At 42.2% G+C, this 19690-nt stretch overlaps 1 protein-coding gene across 2 annotated transcripts in view; it reads left to right on the top strand.

The window, feature by feature from the left end:
• LOC145408249 (uncharacterized) overlaps nucleotides 1–19690 on the top strand; it is a 195975-nt gene that overhangs the window by 93263 nt on the left and 83022 nt on the right. For both annotated transcript variants that reach the window (XM_080279015.1, XM_080279017.1), the window contains one exon: nucleotides 1280–1417. In XM_080279015.1, coding sequence (XP_080135141.1) covers nucleotides 1280–1417 — 138 coding nt within the window. The remainder of the gene's footprint in view (nucleotides 1–1279; nucleotides 1418–19690) is intronic.

The following is a 19690-nucleotide window of genomic DNA, read 5'->3' as shown; positions in this document are numbered from 1 at the left end:
TGGACTCCGAGGCTTAGTTATTAGATGCCATTTTTTTAAAATTAATTTTGAAAAGGAAATGTAGTGTGTAATATGCATGTAGTTTGGTGTTGACAGTTAGAGAAACTTGTATTGGAGAGCATGTTGACCTACACTCTGTGTTACTGAAACACTGAAAAAGTTCAGCAAAGGGGGATGTTCAGGAACTAGTCCCGAGGGCTGATGAAACAGGAGCTCCAGCTCTCCCCGTGATCAGCTTTCCATCTGCCTTGGGAGTACTGCCCTGCTTGGCTAGTGCTACAGTCTTCTCCTCTCATCTGCTTCACACAGAATCATTTTCAGCCGTTACATCACCAAACAAGTGATGAGGTTATGGCATACTTGATGTCTGAATTGGTTCATATCTCGGACTGGGATAAAAGTAATGTTGTTGTTTTTAATGCATCAGAAACTCAGTCCTTACATCTTTCGACCTGAGAAAATCTATCATAGGAATATCCTCTAATTTTTAACAATATCCAACACAATCCTGTAACATTTTTGAACGTAATGCGGTACAACTCATGCGGGGAGGCTCCCAGTATATGGCTGTTTTTGTCAATGTTTTTTGTCTTATTAACTTTTCTCCTCTAACTCACTTTCTTTAACTTGTATCTCTTTGCCACACTGTTGCGTCTTTATCTTTTTTCTATTTCTGCTTCACTGGTTGTAGCTCCTCTGAACGGTTTGCTTGCAGCCCTCCACCACTATGGTGGGCACATAGCACCCATCTAGCAGCAAAGTCTCATGTTTTTTTTTTTTTCCAACTCTAATGCAAGAGTTAACCATTACTACCAGTCCTTCATTTATGCACCTGGTCAACTATGGAATTGCCTTCCTCTGTCTGTATTTCCTACTGCCTATGACATCCAGTCTTTTAAGCACAGTGTGTCCAAGCATACTGAAATGAATGGCTCTTGAATTTGGCTCTCTGTTGTCTTGTTTTTGTTAGTTTGTTGGCTTCTAGCCCTTGATTCCTTCTTTTCATTTAAAAAATAAAAGTATGAAAACAGAGGATATGTTACAAATACAAGATATCTAATAGTAATTACTGCTTAAGTTACTGTAGGCTGTTACTTTGCATCATTTTTTTTCTCATTGTTATCATCATGATTTTACATTCCAAAACTTTCCGACCATTAGAACCTGTGGACCCAAGCATTCCACATTTGAGAGTTGTACTGTACTATACTCAGACTACTGTCAGAAATATGCTAAATGATACTTAGTTTTTGCCGATTTCTAACCATTTTATTTTCAGAGCCACATCCATAAGGTTCTAGAAGTACCCCCTGAGGTTTTGCATCCAGCAGACAAGGAACAAGCTTATCCAGCCACCGGCTCAGACATTGCCATCATGCAGGCGGAGATTGACAAACTGCATTTGCAGCTGAAGAATGTAAGCACTGTTTTTGCTGTTTTAATATTCATCCATTATCTAATCTATTCATATATCTGTGTACAGGTATCTGTCTTTCCTACCATCATCTGTCTGTTAACTATCAGTCTAACTGTCTATCTCTCTTTCTATCTATCTATCTATTTGTCTGTTTGTGTATCTGTCTGTCTATCTGTATGTCAGTCTGTTTGTCCATCCATCCATCTGTCTGCTACCTCAGACATTACCATCATGCATTCAGAAAGTGACAAATTTCTTCTGCAACTCACTGTTATTGCTGTTTTTAGTACCCATTCATCCATGATCCATCCATCCATCTTGTGTTTGTATTTAGCTATGTCCCTGCCTCCATCATTCATTCATACACAGCCTCAGACTTTATCATCATGCAAGCAGAAAGTGAAAACCTACATTTGTAACTCGAGAATGCATCAGCCTTTTTTTTTTTTTTTTTTTTTAAATGTGCGATAGGGTATGTGTATGGTCAAGTTTTTTGTCATTTTGTCTGCCTGTCTGTTAGCAGGATCATAAAAAAAACTTTTTGATGGAATTGCATGACATTTAACATAATTTAGAACCATAAGAGGAACTGGTGAATAATTTTTAGAGAAAAGGTTCACAGGTAACAAGACTTGGGCAGGGTTAACTCAAATAATTTAAATTCAGGTTTGACCAGACTTAATGGGAGGGTTGAAGGGTGGGATTGGGTGAAATTATTTTTTTTTTTAGAACAACTTCTCAGACATAAAGGTCAAAAGGCAGAATCAGAGATTCAGCCATTTCACTAAAGTAGGTGTGATTTGATTTGAGTCCACCTTGGAGGGAGGGTATAAAGAGGGGAAAAGTTATCCTATATTCAGGATAACACAAACAACCACAATTATCTGAAGAAACTCAGTTAAGTAAAGTTAGTTCAGATGGCAATTTTTCTGATATAATAAAGTTTATAACTTAGATTATATGGGGTTTTGTCAGTTGGTCATAGAGGTCTATGCCTCTGAAACTGTAGTTCCCTCTTCCTTGCAATATAGGGGTATATTCATTTATAATGTTTTCCACCCAAACTTTGGATAACACTCTGGAACACATGGATTATATGGGGTTATGTCATGTGGTCCAAGAGAGTTACAGTAATCCCTCAATTATCTGTTGTAATAGAGCCAAAGGCATGTCCGAGTAATGGCTCCGTCTGGATAATGGACTTCTCCCCTGGCCCCCCCCCCTTCATACATAACCTAACTTTGAAAGCCAGTGTAAAAGGCCACTACAGTACATTGTACAACACTTGTTCCTATTGCATAACACTACTGTATCTGGTCAAGCAGGCCTATAAACCACAGCCAAGCAGTACATTTACCATGGTCAAGCAGACCCATCAATCACAGACAAGCAATCAACAAAACATGAAAAAAAATGGCTACACAAGAAAAATGCAGTTGGCGTATAAAACATCATGGTAAAATGGAAAGAAAAATTATGGTATAGTACAGTAAGCTAGAATAAAATCAACATCAACACTCACGATTTGACCATTCCGCATCAGTATCCTGCTTCTCCAGAGTCAGCACTACCCTCTCCCATTTCCATGGTGGAGGGGCCATCATCACCTACCCTAGGAAGAAGTATGCAAGGAATAGCAAGGCCTGAAGCACATATGGAACAACCACAAAGCCACCACATGTACCACCGTAACGGCTGTCTGAGAGGAGCTGTTCACTACACTGTCGCTGCGCAGGAACTGAGAACGACCGAGGGGGTCTCTAGCAGACTCTGGGTGAACTACCCAGCCAGGCAGGACGACATCACTGGGCCATTCTCTCCAGGCTGGGCAAAAATGTTTACACGAACGTAGTTTCGGCCCGGATGCATGCATTTTTCTGGATAAAATGGAAAACCATATGAATAATGGTTTCAAACAGCCAGAACTCAACATCCAGGTAATGGACTTAACCACTGTTCTCCCAAGGGAATACCCAACCATAATTGTACAATTGCAGAAGCTCAACACCCTCAACAAAAATGAATGAGAGTCAGTAACACATAAGTTATATGGGGGTTCTGTCCAGTGAGCAAACTGTACAGGATTTTCATGTGTGACTTTAATCATCTCCCAGTACCTAACCAGTTATAATCACACACTCAAGCTTCTGACACCTTGAAATTGGTGATTCACAGTTGCTCAGCGAACTTGGTGGTTGCGGCCTTCAGCTTGACGGATGCATGATCACGCCACTGCCAAGCTGTTGTTGAAACTACTTCATGCAGGCCTGCCTGAGTTCACCAAAGCATGGCTTCACCATCATCTTGCATTCATGCTGTCACAGAGTCGCAACATGTTGACCCTGGAACAACATCTTGATAGAGTGCTTGTTCTTCTGCAAATCCTGCAACGTGGTCCTGGGCATGTCATAATGCTCCATTAGCCAGCTCTATCTCTGCCAAGGGTGCTGGAGTAGGTAGTGGAGATGGAGTGGCAGAGGGTGTCAGGTGCAGCTTAAGTGAGGCCTTTGACTGAGGTGAGACCTCTGATGGAGACACCACTCTTGAAGAGGCTGAAGGTGGTGCCATGGTCAAGGTGCTTTGCTGAGGTGAAGAAGTGTCTGTGGTGGTTCCTGGCTGGGATAAATGAGGTCGACTTGAGGAAGTAGAGGGCTGGGGTGATAGAGGCCAGTATTAGGAGGTCAAAGGCTGGGGCAACAGAGTACGATGTGAGGAGGTCGAGGGCCGTGGCGACACAGGATGTTGCAAGGAGGATGAGGGCTGTCGTGACAGAGTGGCAAGTATCACCAGATGGAAAAAGGACATGATGGAGGACTGTCTGGTGATCCTTTTCACCTGCATCTTTATAACATTCTCCAGTCCTCTTGCAGGTATGTGGCCATGGCATCAGTAAAGATAGGCCGCTGTTTAGGATTGTCGCAGTTGTCGAGAAAGATGTCCAATGCATCATGAACCAGCTGGAACCCCTGGATATCAGCCATCTTGCTGTCATCCTCCTCCTCCTGATCCTCCTTCCCTTCATGCTCAGTGCCCCCTGCATGAACCAGCTGGAACCCCTGGATATCAGCCATCTTGCTGTCATCCTCCTTCTCCTGATCCTCCTTCCCTTCATGCTCAGTGCCCCCTGCAGTCACAGACTCCACGATTCCTAGTCGAACACAGTTTGGTACCTGGGGTCCCCCTTGTCCTTTTCCAGCCAGTCACAGATTGTGTCTACAGTCACCTGTTCTCCTGCTGCTTCCATATGCCAGACAAAGTCCTGAACTTCAAAGGTGGCAAAGTTAGCATTGGTTTCTTCATCCTTTAGGAACTTGTTCCACCCGTGCTTAAGTGTGTGTGCAGAGAGTTCCTTCCAAGCCTGCTCCCAGTTATAGATTGCAGGCTTCAGGAAGTACTGCTTGTGGTTGGCCACAGTCCACTCACCCTTGCTGTTCATGCCTTGGGCTGTCCCCTCCTTGTCCTTTAGCACAACCATCACGTCTACCAAAAACCTCTTCTGGTACAGCAGCTTTTTTGCCTCAATAAAACCATGGTCCATCAGTTACAAGATTGAGGTCATATTAGGGGACAAGAATATAATCCTAATATGACCTTCATCTCCAACCAACTCCTTCTCAGAAGGGTGAGCAGGAGTGTTGTCAAGGAGCAGCAGAGCCTTCACTTGGTCACGGGCAATGCCAGGACTCTCCGTTTGGCAACAAATAATCTCCTTCACAGCATGATTGTAGAGCCACTCTTTGAAGATCTTGGCTGTAAACCAAGCCTTCATTGAGTGGTAATAAATCACTGGGAGACTATCCATTAACCCCCAGAGACAATGTGGCTGTTTTTCATAACCCACTACAACTGGTTTCAGATGATGGGAACCTATTGCACTGGCACAACGCAAAACAGACATGTGCTGTTTTCTCGCCTTACAAGGTAACAACTTCTCCTTCTATCAGCCAAGGTATTAGTTGGGACAGACCTAAAAAACAGACCAGTTTCATCAGCGTTATAAATATGATTGAGTCTGAGACCTTCTTTGTCAGCCGAGTTTTTAAGCTTGGTGCAAAATTCATCTCTTCCTTTGGTGTCTGCATCCAGAGCTTCACCACGTAATCTTGTTAGACAGTCAGTGTCAAAGTATGAACCGAGTCAGCCTTGAAATCCGCAATCTGCAGTTGCTTAACGAACTTGATGGCTGCAGCCTTCAGTTCGACAAGATGCACAGTCAGGCCACCGGCATGCTGTTGTCAGAACCACTTCAGGCAGGCCTGGTCAAGTTCGCCAAAGCATCGCATGGCCATCATTCTGTGCTCATTCCATAGCACAGTTGTGCCATGTTCGCCCTGGAAGAACATCTTGATGGAGTGCTTGTTCTCTCGCAGATCCTTCAGTGTAGGCTGAGACATACTGTAGTGCTTGATCAGCCTTGTGATGGTCCAGCCTTGCTCTGTCTTCTCAATTACCTCCATCTTCTTCTCCATGGAGAAAATACAATGTCCCTCAGTACGTGGTGGAGGAGCCATGTAGATAACAACCAGGACCATGCACAAGGCCAGCAGGACCCGCAGCAGCCAGGGCACCACCACAAAAGCGACAGACTCAGCTGTCACACAGAACTAAGTTCGAGTACAGTAGTAAGAGCACTAGGGCACAGAGCTCTTATGGGCAACAAGCGAGGCACATTGGACGACAAGAAAAGCCACAGCACTGGGGTTTGGCACCACATACACAGTCATAATTTCAGAATCACAGTAGAGCAGAAAGACATGAAGCACTGAGAGGCCATAAATTCTGCAACAACAATGAGCGAAGCATAGGAGGCCATAGAGTAAGTCACAGCCCTAGGGTTTTACCACTGTTTGGTAACAAGAGCAGAGCACTTAGATACATCTTCACTACATGAGGTTTACGGGAAAGAATGAGAGAGCATCAGTAGGCTTGGTGGACCCGCAATGCGTTCTGATTGGCTGGCGCGTTGCGAGGTTTTCCTGGGTGCCAGTTGGCTCCAACTTCAGAGCCAGGTGATATACCTTGCCACTGGATATTGCATAGAACCACCAGTTGCTTTCGGCTTCAGCGCTGGGTATTGCTTCAATAGAGCTGAGAAAAAAGTGCCAGATATAACGTTGGCCCAGATATTGCAACGATGGATAATTGAGAGTTCACTGTGTGTGCACTACCCTATGCACTGTAAACATTGATTTAAAGTTGTTATTGTATTTGCATATTTCTTAATCTAAGGTGTGAGAGCATCTCAGTCATTTACAGATATGAACTCTGGTTAGGTAATTCTATCTATCTATCTATCTATTGCCAGATGCCTCAATCCCGTTTGGGGTGGTCACAGACAAATCACCTCCACGTCGCCTTGTCCCCCGCCATTTCACTCCCCTGCTCCCAACTCACATCCCCCTCTCTCATATACCTCTCCACCCCATCCCTCCATCTCATCCTCGACCTCCCCCTCCCTCTTCCCCCCTCCACCTCACTCACATACACTCTCTTTGTCAGTCTCTCACCCTACATCTTCTCCACATGGCCAAACCACCTCAGTGTGTTCCTCATAATGCTTCCTATCACATCCACATCCACACCACAACGCTCCTTTATATCCTCATTCGTCAGCCTGTCTCTCCATGTGACTCCACAGGCTCCTCTTAAATAACTCATTTCCACTGCTCTCACTCTTGACTTGTGTCCTTCCAACAACGTCCAAGCTTCACTTCCATACGTTAGAGTTGGGATCACAATACTGGAATGTAGTAACTTTTTCACTTGCATGCTTACTTCCCTGTTTCTTATCACTGCTTCCAAAGAACCAGCAACCTTTCTTCCCTGCTGTACCCTTTCAAGCACTTCACCCTCCAAACCTCCATCCTTACTCATCACACTACCCAAATACTTAAACGTACTCACATTTTCCAATTCCTCACCATCCAGCCTCGCTGTACATTCACTGACTTCACCTCTCTCAAAGACCATCACTTTACTCTTCCCTACATTCACCTTTAGATTCCGTTTCTTACACACTCTCCCAAACTCATCCACCAAGCCTTGCAGCTCCCCTTCGTCTTCACTCAACAACACAGTATCATCTGCAAACAACAGTACAGGGAGTTTCCAAACACTATCCTCTCTCACCAGGGCCACTCCAACATCCACTACCCTTCCTTGTACCTCTTTTATTACCCCATCCATGTACAGATTGAACAACCATGGAGACATGACACATCCCTGTTTCAACCCAACCTTCAAAGAGAAAAATTCACTTAGTTCACCATCCACACGCACTGCAGCCTTAGCACCATCATACATACTCTTCACAGCATTCAACAACTTCCCATTTACTCCATATATTCTTAATACTTTCCACAATCCTTGTCTATTCACCCTGTCATATGCTTTCTCCAAATCCCTGAAAGCCGCATACAACTTCTTTTTCTTCTTTAGAAACTTTTCCACTAAAGATCTAAGAATGAATATCTGATCTACACAACCTTTTCCCTTCCTAAAGCCTCCCTGTTCTTCTCCAACTAATTCCTCTGTTCTTTTTATAACTCTGTCAATAAGTATCTTACCATACACTTTTCCTATTATACTAAGAAGACAGATGCCACTATGATTACCACACACTTCATTTTACCCTTTTCTTTTGTACAAGGGAACAATTATACCTGACTTCCAATCCTCCGGGACTCTACCTTCCTCCCAGGCCAATCTGCACAACTTCCACATCCACTCTACCACCATCTCTCCCCCATGCTTCAGCATTTCACCACACACTCCATCAATTCCTGGGTCTTTCCCCAATATAACTTTCTTCATTGCTTCCACAACTTCTAACCTACTGATTTCTTCCTGTCTTCTCACCTCCCTCCTTCTCCCAGCCATTCCCCAGCCACTTATACTTGCATTACTTCCATCCTGTATGTTCAACAGTTCCTTAAAGTGTTTTCTCCACCTGCTCACTTTTTCTCCCTTCTCCACTAGTAATCTACCATTTTTATCTTTCACTCCCCTGCTAACCTCACTTCCACCTTGTCTTACTCTCTTCACCTCTTTCCAGAACATTTTCTTACAGTCCCTCCACTTTACACTCAAATTCCTTCCAAATTCTTCATCCACTCTCTTCTGACTCTCTCTTACTAATCTTTTCACCTCTCTCTTTCTTTCTACATATAACTCTCTCTTCCGCCTCTCAACTTCTTCCACGCCCCTGTTTCTCATCCATTCATTGTATTCTTTCTTCTTTTGTGCCACAGCCTGTCTCACCTCTTCAGTCCACCACGCTGTTCCTTGCATCCCCAATCGTCTTCTCTTCCTCCTACACACCACATCACATGCTGCACATATTTCTTCTGTAAATATCCTGCATACACCTTCCACGTCCCCCATCTGCTCCAATTCATATTTGCCCAATCGTTCCTCCACTTCTCTCTTCTACTCTGCCTTTTTCTCATCCTCTTGTAACCTTTCCACTCTCCTTGCAACTACTCTTTCCTCTCGTCTTTCCATTCTTCTACTCCTCCATCTTACTTGGATCCTAATTCTGGCCACCACCAAGTAATGGTCAGAAAGTCCACTGCCCGAACCTCTGTAAGCTCTTGCATCCTTTACACGTTTTCGCATCCTTTCATTCACACACACATAATGAATCATAGCCTTCCTTTCATTCAGTTCCCCACCCACCCTTCTCATCACTCGTCATGTATACCTGTGGATCATTTTGTGCCTGAAGAGGGTATTGGGTATCACCAACCCCCTCCCAGCACAAATGTCCACTAACTCATTGCCATTCTCATCTATCTCAACAGGCACACCCCTCTCACCAACTATTCCACCTTCACATTCCCTACTTTACCATTCATATCACCGATCAAAAGCACTCTCTCATTCCTTCCAAAATTTTCCATGCACACTTCCACATTTGTCCAGAACTCTTCTCTCACTCTGCTTGACTGATCTTGCATTGGCGTATACACACACACAATCGCGCACATTTGTATTCCAACTTTTAATCTTACCCACACAATCCTTGACCCAACTGATCCATACTCTCTTATGCTCTTCTTCCATCTTTTACTCACAACTATACATACTCCTTCTTTTGCCTCTCATTCTCACCTACTCCTGCACATATACCCCATCCATACTCCCATTCTCTCACACTCTCACCTCTCCATTTCGTTTCAGTTATTCCGCCTACATCAATGCAATATTACCCATGAGAAAAAGATTAAAGTCAGGTATTAAATACAGTACAATATGGTACTGATACAGTACATATAGTACAGTAATACGGTACATAATATAATCATAATCATACTCACCCAGTTGGCACTACCTCATATGCCACAAACTCATGCATCAAGCACAACTAGGGTACATTATATATATACTGTACAGTGTATATATATATAGAGAGAGAGAGAAAGTATATATATATATATATATATATATATATATATATATATATTTAGATATATATATATATATATATATATATAGATAGATAGATATATATATATATATATATATAAAGTATATATATATATATATATATATATATATATATATATATATATATATTTAGATATATATATATATATATATATATATATATATATATATATATATATATATATATATATATATATGTGAGGCGTTGAGAATAGTACTGACGTAAACGCCATATATAAACAATGGAGAAAAACGCAGTTAAAATTTTGCAATCTTCAGACTGTGATAACTTTATAGTGGGATATGATAGGAAGCTCGTGTTTCTTTTAAATTGAAGCTCTATTACAGGGCTTTCCATACAGTAATACATTCATATACCACAATCTGAATATTGCCACATTAACTGCGTTTTTCTCCATAGGTAGATCTTAAAAAAAAAATTTTTACGTAAAATCACCGGATTTTGCACATACTGACCCTACTCACATACGCTTCATCTAGATTGCGTCTCTTTTTCACCACGTTTGACCGCCACTCACTGCACTGGGGCCCTCTTTTTCTACTTAGAGGCACTCCAGGGTCATCCTCACTCTCCGTTGAATCACTCATACTGCTGGCACAAACGTTCTTACGAACGCACACAGAAAAAAAGGAAAATCAATAAATTTCAGCGTGGTGGGGAGGGAGGAAGTGGGACGACTGTGGTGGTCGGGGGGGAAGGGAAGAGGCGAGAACGGGGCGTCATCAGTCACGGGAGCTCGTTCCCGCCTCCCATTGGCTGCTCAGCCCCGCGTCTTCTGGCACTGGCGGATACGCTCACGCAGGTAAACTCTGAGTGCATTTTTTCTGGGTGAGCCCATAGGGTTGGTAATACCTTCAATACTATAGGGATTTCGACAGTGTTGCGAGTTGTCTTCTGACTACTCGGTTGTGTGTCCAGGCACAGGAGGAAGAAAGTGCTATAATAACTCAACGGCAGGAGCAAGTTCCCTCATGCCATTGGCTGCCCGTTGCGCTTACGCTAGGCAGAGTCAACTTGAGAACATTTTTTTGGGTGACGCGCGTAGAGCCGCAGGTACCACTCTAAGGTAAAAGGTTTTCGACCATTTTCCGGGTTGAATTCTGACTGTTTAGTTGTTGCCGCAGACAGAGGAAGGCCGGGGGAAGACAATGGTGTACATAACTGAAAATCGTCCGAGGTGGCGCTTACGTCACTACTATTCTCAACGCCTCATATATATATCAGTATATATATATATATATATATATATATATATCAGTATATATACTGTATATATATATATCAGTATATATCTATCTATCTATATATCTATCTATTACCAGACGCCCCAATCCCGTAAGGGGTGGCCATTTGACTCTGAGTTATTGGTTTTACAGGGAGGGGCACTAACCCTCCAACAACCCACTTGCTGACACGTAGGGAGCATGTATGGTTTGGCTATTTGGTATATATATCAGTATATATACTGTATATATATATATATCTTTTAATAACAGAACAGAGGAAGGAAAAAAAAAAAAAGAATCCATACACCAGATTATTGGTGTCCTCTGTTCATAAAGTATCTGTAACAGTTAGACTTGAACAGCTCTAGGTTGAAGTTTTGAGGAAAACAACTCTGGGGATGCAAGTTCTGGAGAGATGCAGTTTGGGGAATGAAAGAATTTTGAGAGGCAGAAGTTCTGCAATATGCCTGAGTGGAGCGTTATGGTGTGGATGTGGATGTGATAGGAAGCGTTATGAGGAACACACATGAGGTGGTTTGGCCATGTGGAGAGGATGGAGGGTGAAAGACTGACAAAGAAAGTGTATGTGAGTGAGGTGGAGGGGGGAAGAGGGAGGGGGAGGCCGAGGATGAGATGGAGGGATGGGGTGGAGAGGTATATGAGAGAGGGGTGTGTGAGTTGGGATCAGGACTGTGAAATGGCGGGGGACAGGGCGACGTGGAGGTGATTTGTTTGTGGCCACCCCAAACGGGATTGAGGAGTCTGGCAATAGATAGATAGATAGAGAGACATTCCAGTCATGAGTGCTACCAGATGCCCGTGTAGCACGAGGGAAGGCATGGAGAGGTGGCACAATGGACGCAACTTTGTCTGAGCATTTGCTGTAAAAATATCTGTAAAATAATGCAAGGGAGACAACATTCCTTCTTACTTGTAGGGGAGGTAGTTTATTAGTAATAGCAGGATTATTAATAATTCTGACAGCTTTGTTCTGAATTTTGTCGAGTTGTTTTAATGCAACCTCTCCATATCCATTCCACAAGGGTGAGCAGTATCCAAGCTGAGAGTGCACATGACTTATAAATTATAGCTAACTGTTTGTCAGTGAAGAAGTTACGGACTTTGTACAATAATCCAAGTTTCTTTGAGGCAGTTTTAGCAAGTGATCTGACATGAGAGGTCCAGCTCAGGGCATTGTTAAGTAAGACACCGAGAATTTCAGTACTATTGGAGATGGGAATGTTTGTACCATTGAAGGTAATATACAAATCTGGCAATACCTGTCTATTAGTAAATTGTATATATTTAGTTTTACTAGCATTAAATGAGACAAGGTTGTCTGAGATTGTAGATAAGTCTTGATTTATGGAGATAGCTGTACTTAGTTGGGAGTTTGAGATATCAGACTTTAAATGGGTGTCTGAATGTGAATGAACTATGAAGTGTTGAGTCATCTGCATATGAATGGATGGGATTTTGAGTGATAGATAAGAGATCATTAATATGAACCAGGAACAAGGTTGACGCAAGAACTGATCCCTGCGGCACTCCAGCGTTAATTGAGTGGAAATTGGAATATACATCATCTACTTTTACACTTATTTTTCTGTCGCTGAGATATGAGGAAATCAAAGGGATAACAGGGAACGGTGCCATACTCTGTCGAAAGTTTTGGAAATATCAAGGACTTCTGCATGAGCTTCTCCATGTAGGTCGATTGATTGATGGATGGTATGGATCAGGAGATTGAATATGTCAATGGTGGATCTTTCGTGGCGAAAACCATACTGTGTATCACTAATTAAGTTGTTGGATTGAAGATGTTTAACTATGTGCTTATTAATTAAAGTTTCAAATACCTGACCAAGAGAAGAAGTGACAGCTTTTGGTCTGTAATCAGAGGGGTCAGAGGAACTTCCTTTCTTCGGAATTGGGCGGATATATATTGGCCTCTTTCCATGAATTAGGGAATGAAGAAGTACATATGCATAGTCTGAATAATTTAGCAAGAACAGAGGCAAGTGCTGGGGAACACTATTTCAAAACAAATGGCGGAATTCCATCTGGGCCTGGAGCTTTGTTGGTAGGTAAATTTTCTAGGATGGATTTTACGTATCTTGTCTGTATTTTAAGTGGAACAATTTCGAGAGAGTCAAATTGTAGTACTGGGACGTTCTGGTTGGCGTGCTCTGTGGTAGAATTTCTGACAAATGTACTGGCAAAGCTATCCGCTTTCCCATGTGGGTCATTTGTAATGTTGCCATCTGAAGATTTTAGTGGGGGAATGGATGATGACTTGTTAAAGTTATTATTGAAAGAATTGAGAGTTGACCAGAATATTCTATTGTCACTAGGGTTGTTAAGTACTTTTGACGCTTGATTTTGAAGAAAGTTTGATTTTGCGAGATTTATTACAGCTTTTGCATGGTTTCTAGCAGTTTTAAATTGAGAGAGTGATTCAGATGTTTTTTATTTTAAGTAAGAGTTATATGCTAATGACTTTAGGGCTGTTACTCTGGCACAGTTGCTATCAAACCATTTTGGGGTGTTCGATCTTGTAGTGAACTGTTGACTTGTTATGAATAACCAGCTAGTATTAAGTCGCAAATGTGGGACTGGGAAGAATTGGGATCACCAGAGAAGAAAGACTGCCATGGAATGTCAGCAAGATAATTTCTAAATCCATCCCAGTTTGCCCTATCAAAGTGCCATCGAGTCACCCTGACAAGTTCAGAACGGTGAGGTCTGGGGGGGCTAACTAATGAGGCTTTGATGAGATTGTGGTCAGAGGATCCAAGTGGAGACAATACCTATATCCTGTATTGATCTGGATTATTTGTCAGGAATAGGTCCAAGAGATGGGCATTATGGTCAGGATTATCTGTTATTCCTGTTAGTTGCTTGACCAGCTGCGTGAGATTAAACAATTCTGCAAACAGCTCGCACTCTAGACCAGCATCGTCAGTCCTGGCAGAATGCAATAACCATTCAACATTATGTATGTTAAAATCACCCAGAATGGTAATTTCAGTGCTAAGGGAAAGGTTAAGGTTACTCATCTGTGTAGATATGAAATCAAATACACTGGGCTCTGAAGAAGCTTTGGGGGAGCAGTAGACTACAGAGATATATTTGGTAATATTCTGACAATTTAGTTTATACAAAGGAGCATTGTGGTGTGGATTTGGATGTGATAGGAAGCGTTAGGAGGAACACACTGAGGTAGTTTGGCCATGTGGAGAGGATGGAGGGTGAGAGACTGACAAGGAGAGTGTTTGTGAGTGAGGTGGAGGAGGAGAGAGGGAGGGGGGAGGCCGAGGATGAGATGGAGGGATGGAGTGGAAAGGTATATAAGAGAGGGGGGTGCGAGTTGGGAGCGGGGCAGTGAAATGGAGGGGGACAGGGCGACATGGAGGGGATTTGTTTGTGGCCACTCCCTACGGGATTGAGGTGACTGGCAATAGATAGATAGATGGATTGGTTTTACAATGAGTAATCAAAACTGGATGAAGTAAAGTTTAAAATGGTGTCAATTGCATACTGAGATTTGATATAACAACTGGTGCCGCCCTTGTTACGGAAGTTTGTGAAGTGGAGGGATTACTGTATATATATATATATATATATATATATATTGTTACGGAACAGAGAAAGATAATGTACACTTTAAGTGAGAATACTAAAAATCACCACTGTCCCGCAAAGTTCCAGGTTCAAAACAAAAGAGTTAGGTAAAATTACAAGTTAAAGTTTAATGCTCAAACTAACAACAAAACATTCAGAACTCATAAGGATAATGTAATGGCAAATAAACAGGTTAAATATATGGTTAACTGCAATAGCCTCTATTAACACGAAATTAGCAAGAGTAAATTTATCTAAGTCAGCCCTGATAAAATGAGATACCAGATAATACTCAGTGAATGCCAGATAAATTATTACAGATTCAAACTATTATCCAAAATGACTGACAAAGAACCCTACATAAATTACAAACTTCACTAGGCCTGCAAATTAAACTTATGCTATACAGTACAAGAAAAAATACAACAGTTATACTCAAATTACACACAGCTGCTAGATGTTTGGAGATTTCTTGAGCACTCACAATAATAATATCTGTACAGGGGAGGACAGAGATGTGAACAAAATGAGGAGCAGATCTAAGTGGCAATGATGCAGAGATTGAGCTCATTATATAGGGGCCAGCAGAGCCTGATACAACTTGTAAGAAGGACGCGCAAATGAAGCCACGGGGACAAAGAGATGAAAATCCCGCAAAGTATAACAGAGAGAACGACTTACTCTACTATAACGGTAGAAGGGGGGGACTGAGGCAGAACACGCTCGTGATCAAACATGCAGCAACTGTGCGTTAAAATTACACAAAGGATGATGAAATCATAGGCTATGTAACACCTCCCCACAAAGAAAAAAGAAATTTACAAAGGAAATTTCTTATTACTCTAAAACAATCTGTCTAAAGTCTAGATAAGCAATCTGCAATAACATTTTCTTTCCCCTTGACATGTTGTATGTCTAATGAATACTCCTGAAGAAGTAGACTCCATCTTGTCAATCTCTGATTTTTATCTTTAAACTTACTAAGGAATTTCAGTGGGTTATGATCGGTATAAATGACTATGGGGTCAAAACCAGAACACAAATAAAATGAAAAATGCTGTAAACCCAAAATCAAGGCCAAAAGCTCTTTCTCAATAGTTGAGTAGTTCTTTTGAGGTGGAGTGAACTTCTTACTGTAATAAGATACAGGATGTTCAATACCCTGATCATCCTCTTGCAGCAAAACAGCCCCAGCTCCTGTATCACTTGCATCAACAGCCATCTTAAAAGGCTTAGCAAAATTTGGAGTAGCAAGCACTGGCTGACTTAATAGAATAGCTTTAAGTTTGTTGAAAGAGGATTCACAGTTATCGGTCCAGACAAATTTAACTCCCTTTTTCAGTAGGTCTGTAAGTGGTGATACAAGAATAGAAAAGTTAAGAACAAATCTCCTGTAATAACCTACCATTCCCAAAAATCTTTGTAGCTCTTTCCTACTTTTAGGTCTGGGAAGATCACTTATAATCTGAACCTTAGCTCCTGTTGGTGCAACATGTCCATCACCAATTACATAACCAAGGTACTGAACTTTAGCTTGACCAAACTCACACTTTGATAAATTAGCTACAAGATTAGCCTGAACTAAACGGTCAAGAAATTTACTGACATGGCATAGGTGATCTTTCCAGTTGTCACTGAAGATTAATACATCATCAATATAAACAACACACCCTGCCAAACCCTCTGTTACAACATTCATGAGCTTCTGAAATGTGGCTGGTGCATTTTTCATACCATATGGCATTACCGAACATGCAAAAGCCTTTCCTAGTGTTACAAAACATGAGATCTCCCTAGCACATTCAGTCATAGGTACTTGCCAGTATCCCTTTAACAAATCAAACTTACTTATGTACCTAGCCTTTCCGATCTTGTCTATGCAATCTTCCACGCGAGGGAGAGGGTAAGTGTCTGTTTTGGTTATCTGATTAACACGTCTGTAGTCGATGCAAAGCCGCTGTGACCCACCTGGCTGAGGGACTAAAGTGACAGGAGAACTCCACTCGCTCTGACAGGGCTCAATCATCTTGTGGTCCAACAGGTAGCCAAGCTCCTTCTGGATGAGAGGAACTTTCACTGGGTTCACACGGTAAGGAGGCAATTTAATTGGCTTTGCGTCTCCAACATCGACATCATGCATCAACACAGTGGTTCTTCCTGGAGTGGCACGGAACACTTGCGGGTACTCCTGCAGTAATGCCGAAAACTCCTGCCTTTCCTTGGGTGGTAGATGAGAAAGCTTAGTCTGGAGATCATTCATGATATCAGGATTCTTCCCCAAACTTTCACCCAGGCTCATACTGCATGGGAGAGCTTCACTTGCAGACTCGGGTGGAACAGCTACAGTGCAGACTGGATTATTTTCGTCCCACCTGTGATATAACTTTAGCATGTTGATGTGACATAGTTGCTTGCTCTTTCTACGATCTGGCGTGGCGATGACATAGTTGACATCACTGAGTTTCTTCTCCACGAAATAAGGGCCACTAAACTTGGCTTGAAGAGGTTGCCCATGAACTGGTAGCAGAATCAAAACCTGATCTCCTGGCTGAAAGTGGCGTAACCTGGACTTCTTATCATACCAAGTCTTCATCTTCTCCTGAGCAGCTCCTAAATTCTCTCTCGCCAGCTGTAAAGCAGTGGACAGCCGTTCTTTGAAATTCATCACATACTCCAGCAGGTTGACGTCATCTTCCTCCGACAGCCAGCATTCCTTGAGTAGCTTAAGGGGTCCTCTTACTTCATGGCCAAACAGTAGTTCAAAAGGTGAGAAGCCCAGTGATTCATTTGGAGATTCTCTTGCAGCAAACACAACGAATGGAAGACCTTTATCCCAGTCCTTCTGATGTTCCAAACAGTATTTCTTGAGCATCGATTTGAGTGTTTGATGATATCTCTCCAACGCTCCTTGGGTCTGGGGATGGTAAGCTGAAGACGTGATCTGGGTGATGCCCAACTCTTTCAGAGACTGCTTGAAAACGTTTGACATGAAATTACTTCCCCGGTCTGACTGTACCTCCTTGGGCAGACCAAACTTTGTGAAGAACCCTAGCATTTCCTTAACCACGTTCTTTGCTGAGATGTTTCTAAGTGGAATGGCTTCAGGATAACGAGTAGCCATATCAATCATGGTCAACACATAAGAAAATCCTGAAGAAGTCTTAGGAAGAGGGCCCACAATATCCACCAACACACGGGTGAAAGGCGCCTCAAAAGGAGGAATGGGAACTAGAGGTGCAACCTTTTTAGTCTGATTACACTTCCCCACAACTTGACAGGTGTGACAAGACTTACAATACCAGGAAACATCCCTGAAGATACCTGGCCAGTAGAAGTGTTTCAAAATGCGTGCCACAGTCTTCCTCACTCCAAGGTGTCCTGCCAAACTGGAGTCATGAGCCACTCGAATGATATCCTGCCTACAAACACGAGGGATGACAACTTGATGTACAACCTCCCATTCACAGTCGGCTGATGCTGTTGGGGGTCTCCACTTCCTCATAAGTACTCCTGGCTTTACATAATAACAAGTAGAAGCACCGGCTGACTCTTCTTCACTGTAAGCAGAGTTAGCTAGACCTTTCAACTCAGGGTCAGCAACCTGCAACTCAACCAACTCTTGACGAGACAAATTATCAACACTACGGGGTACTGCCTTATCTGGTGAGTGGTCCAAATTAGCAAGAAAAGTGTCAGCTAGGATAACATCATCATCATCATTATCCTCTAAATCACCAGTAACTTTAGACTTAGCCCTAGTGACAGCACATGCAGGGAACACATCAGGGGCATCACAATCCTGGGACACAGCCACTGGCTCACTAGACAACTGAGGAGCTGGACACACCTGACTTCCACCAATATCATTTCCAAGTAAGAAAGTTACACCTGACATTGGGAGTGTCTCAACCAACCCAACCATAACGGAACGATTAACAAAACCAGACTCTAAATTCACTCTGCACAGAGGGACAGAGAAGTAATTATTCCCTACACCTTGTAAGATTACAGTTTCATCAGAGGAATTAACATTAGAGCCTAGAACACTGGTCAGCATAAGGGATTGGCAAGCACCTGTATCACGATATATTTGAACTGATTTCCTGTCATTACTGTCCAGAGGACTGACAAAACCATCAGACAGGAAATTAGCACATGAACTCTTGAGAGTGTCACCCACGGTACTGCTCAAAAGAGGAGCTCCATCATGAGAATTTAAGTTACCCCTCAAAGCAGGTTCAGTTAACTCAGTTAAAGAATTCTGGGAACTCTCAAGAGTGGACACTAGACCAATTGACTGAATATTTAAAGACTCCTTTTTGTTCACATCACGCTGTCTCCTGAAACATCTCTCCGTAGTATGACCAAGCTTACTACAATAAGTACATTTACTTTTCTGAAATCTAGAGGTGAAGCTGGTATTTACTTCCTGAGAAACATCATCTTTATTTTCTTTCCTGTTACCTGTACTCTGAGTAGAGGCAACGTACTTACTCTCAGCTTTCCCTTTTTCTCTAGAATATCTCTTGTGAGTGAGAACATACTCATCAGCTAAAACTGCAGCATCAGACAAATTATCTATTCTTTTCTCATCAAGATATAGGCTTACATCTTTACTAATACACCTTTTGAAATCCTCCAGCAAAATCATCTGCTTAAATTTACCAAAATCAGAATCCACATTCTTAGAATTTAACCACTGCTCTAACAGATCTTCTTTGATTTTTGCATACTCAACATGGGATTGCTTATCTTGCTTATAAGTTGTCCTAAATTTTACTCTATAGGCTTCAGGAACAAGCTCATAGGCCTTAAGAATCAAGCTCTTAACTACATCATAATCATCAGACTGATTCTGAGGCAAAGATGCATAAGTTACTTGAGCTTTACCGGTGAGAACAGTTTGAAGGAGTACTGGCCAATACTCCTTAGGCCAATTAAAACCTGTAGCTA

This window comes from Coenobita brevimanus, chromosome 76, assembly GCF_032717465.1.
Source record: "Coenobita brevimanus isolate Jiangsu-jjx chromosome 76, ASM3271746v2, whole genome shotgun sequence".
Lineage (NCBI taxonomy): Eukaryota > Metazoa > Arthropoda > Malacostraca > Decapoda > Coenobitidae > Coenobita > Coenobita brevimanus.
This window is presented reverse-complemented; position numbering and strand designations above follow the sequence as displayed.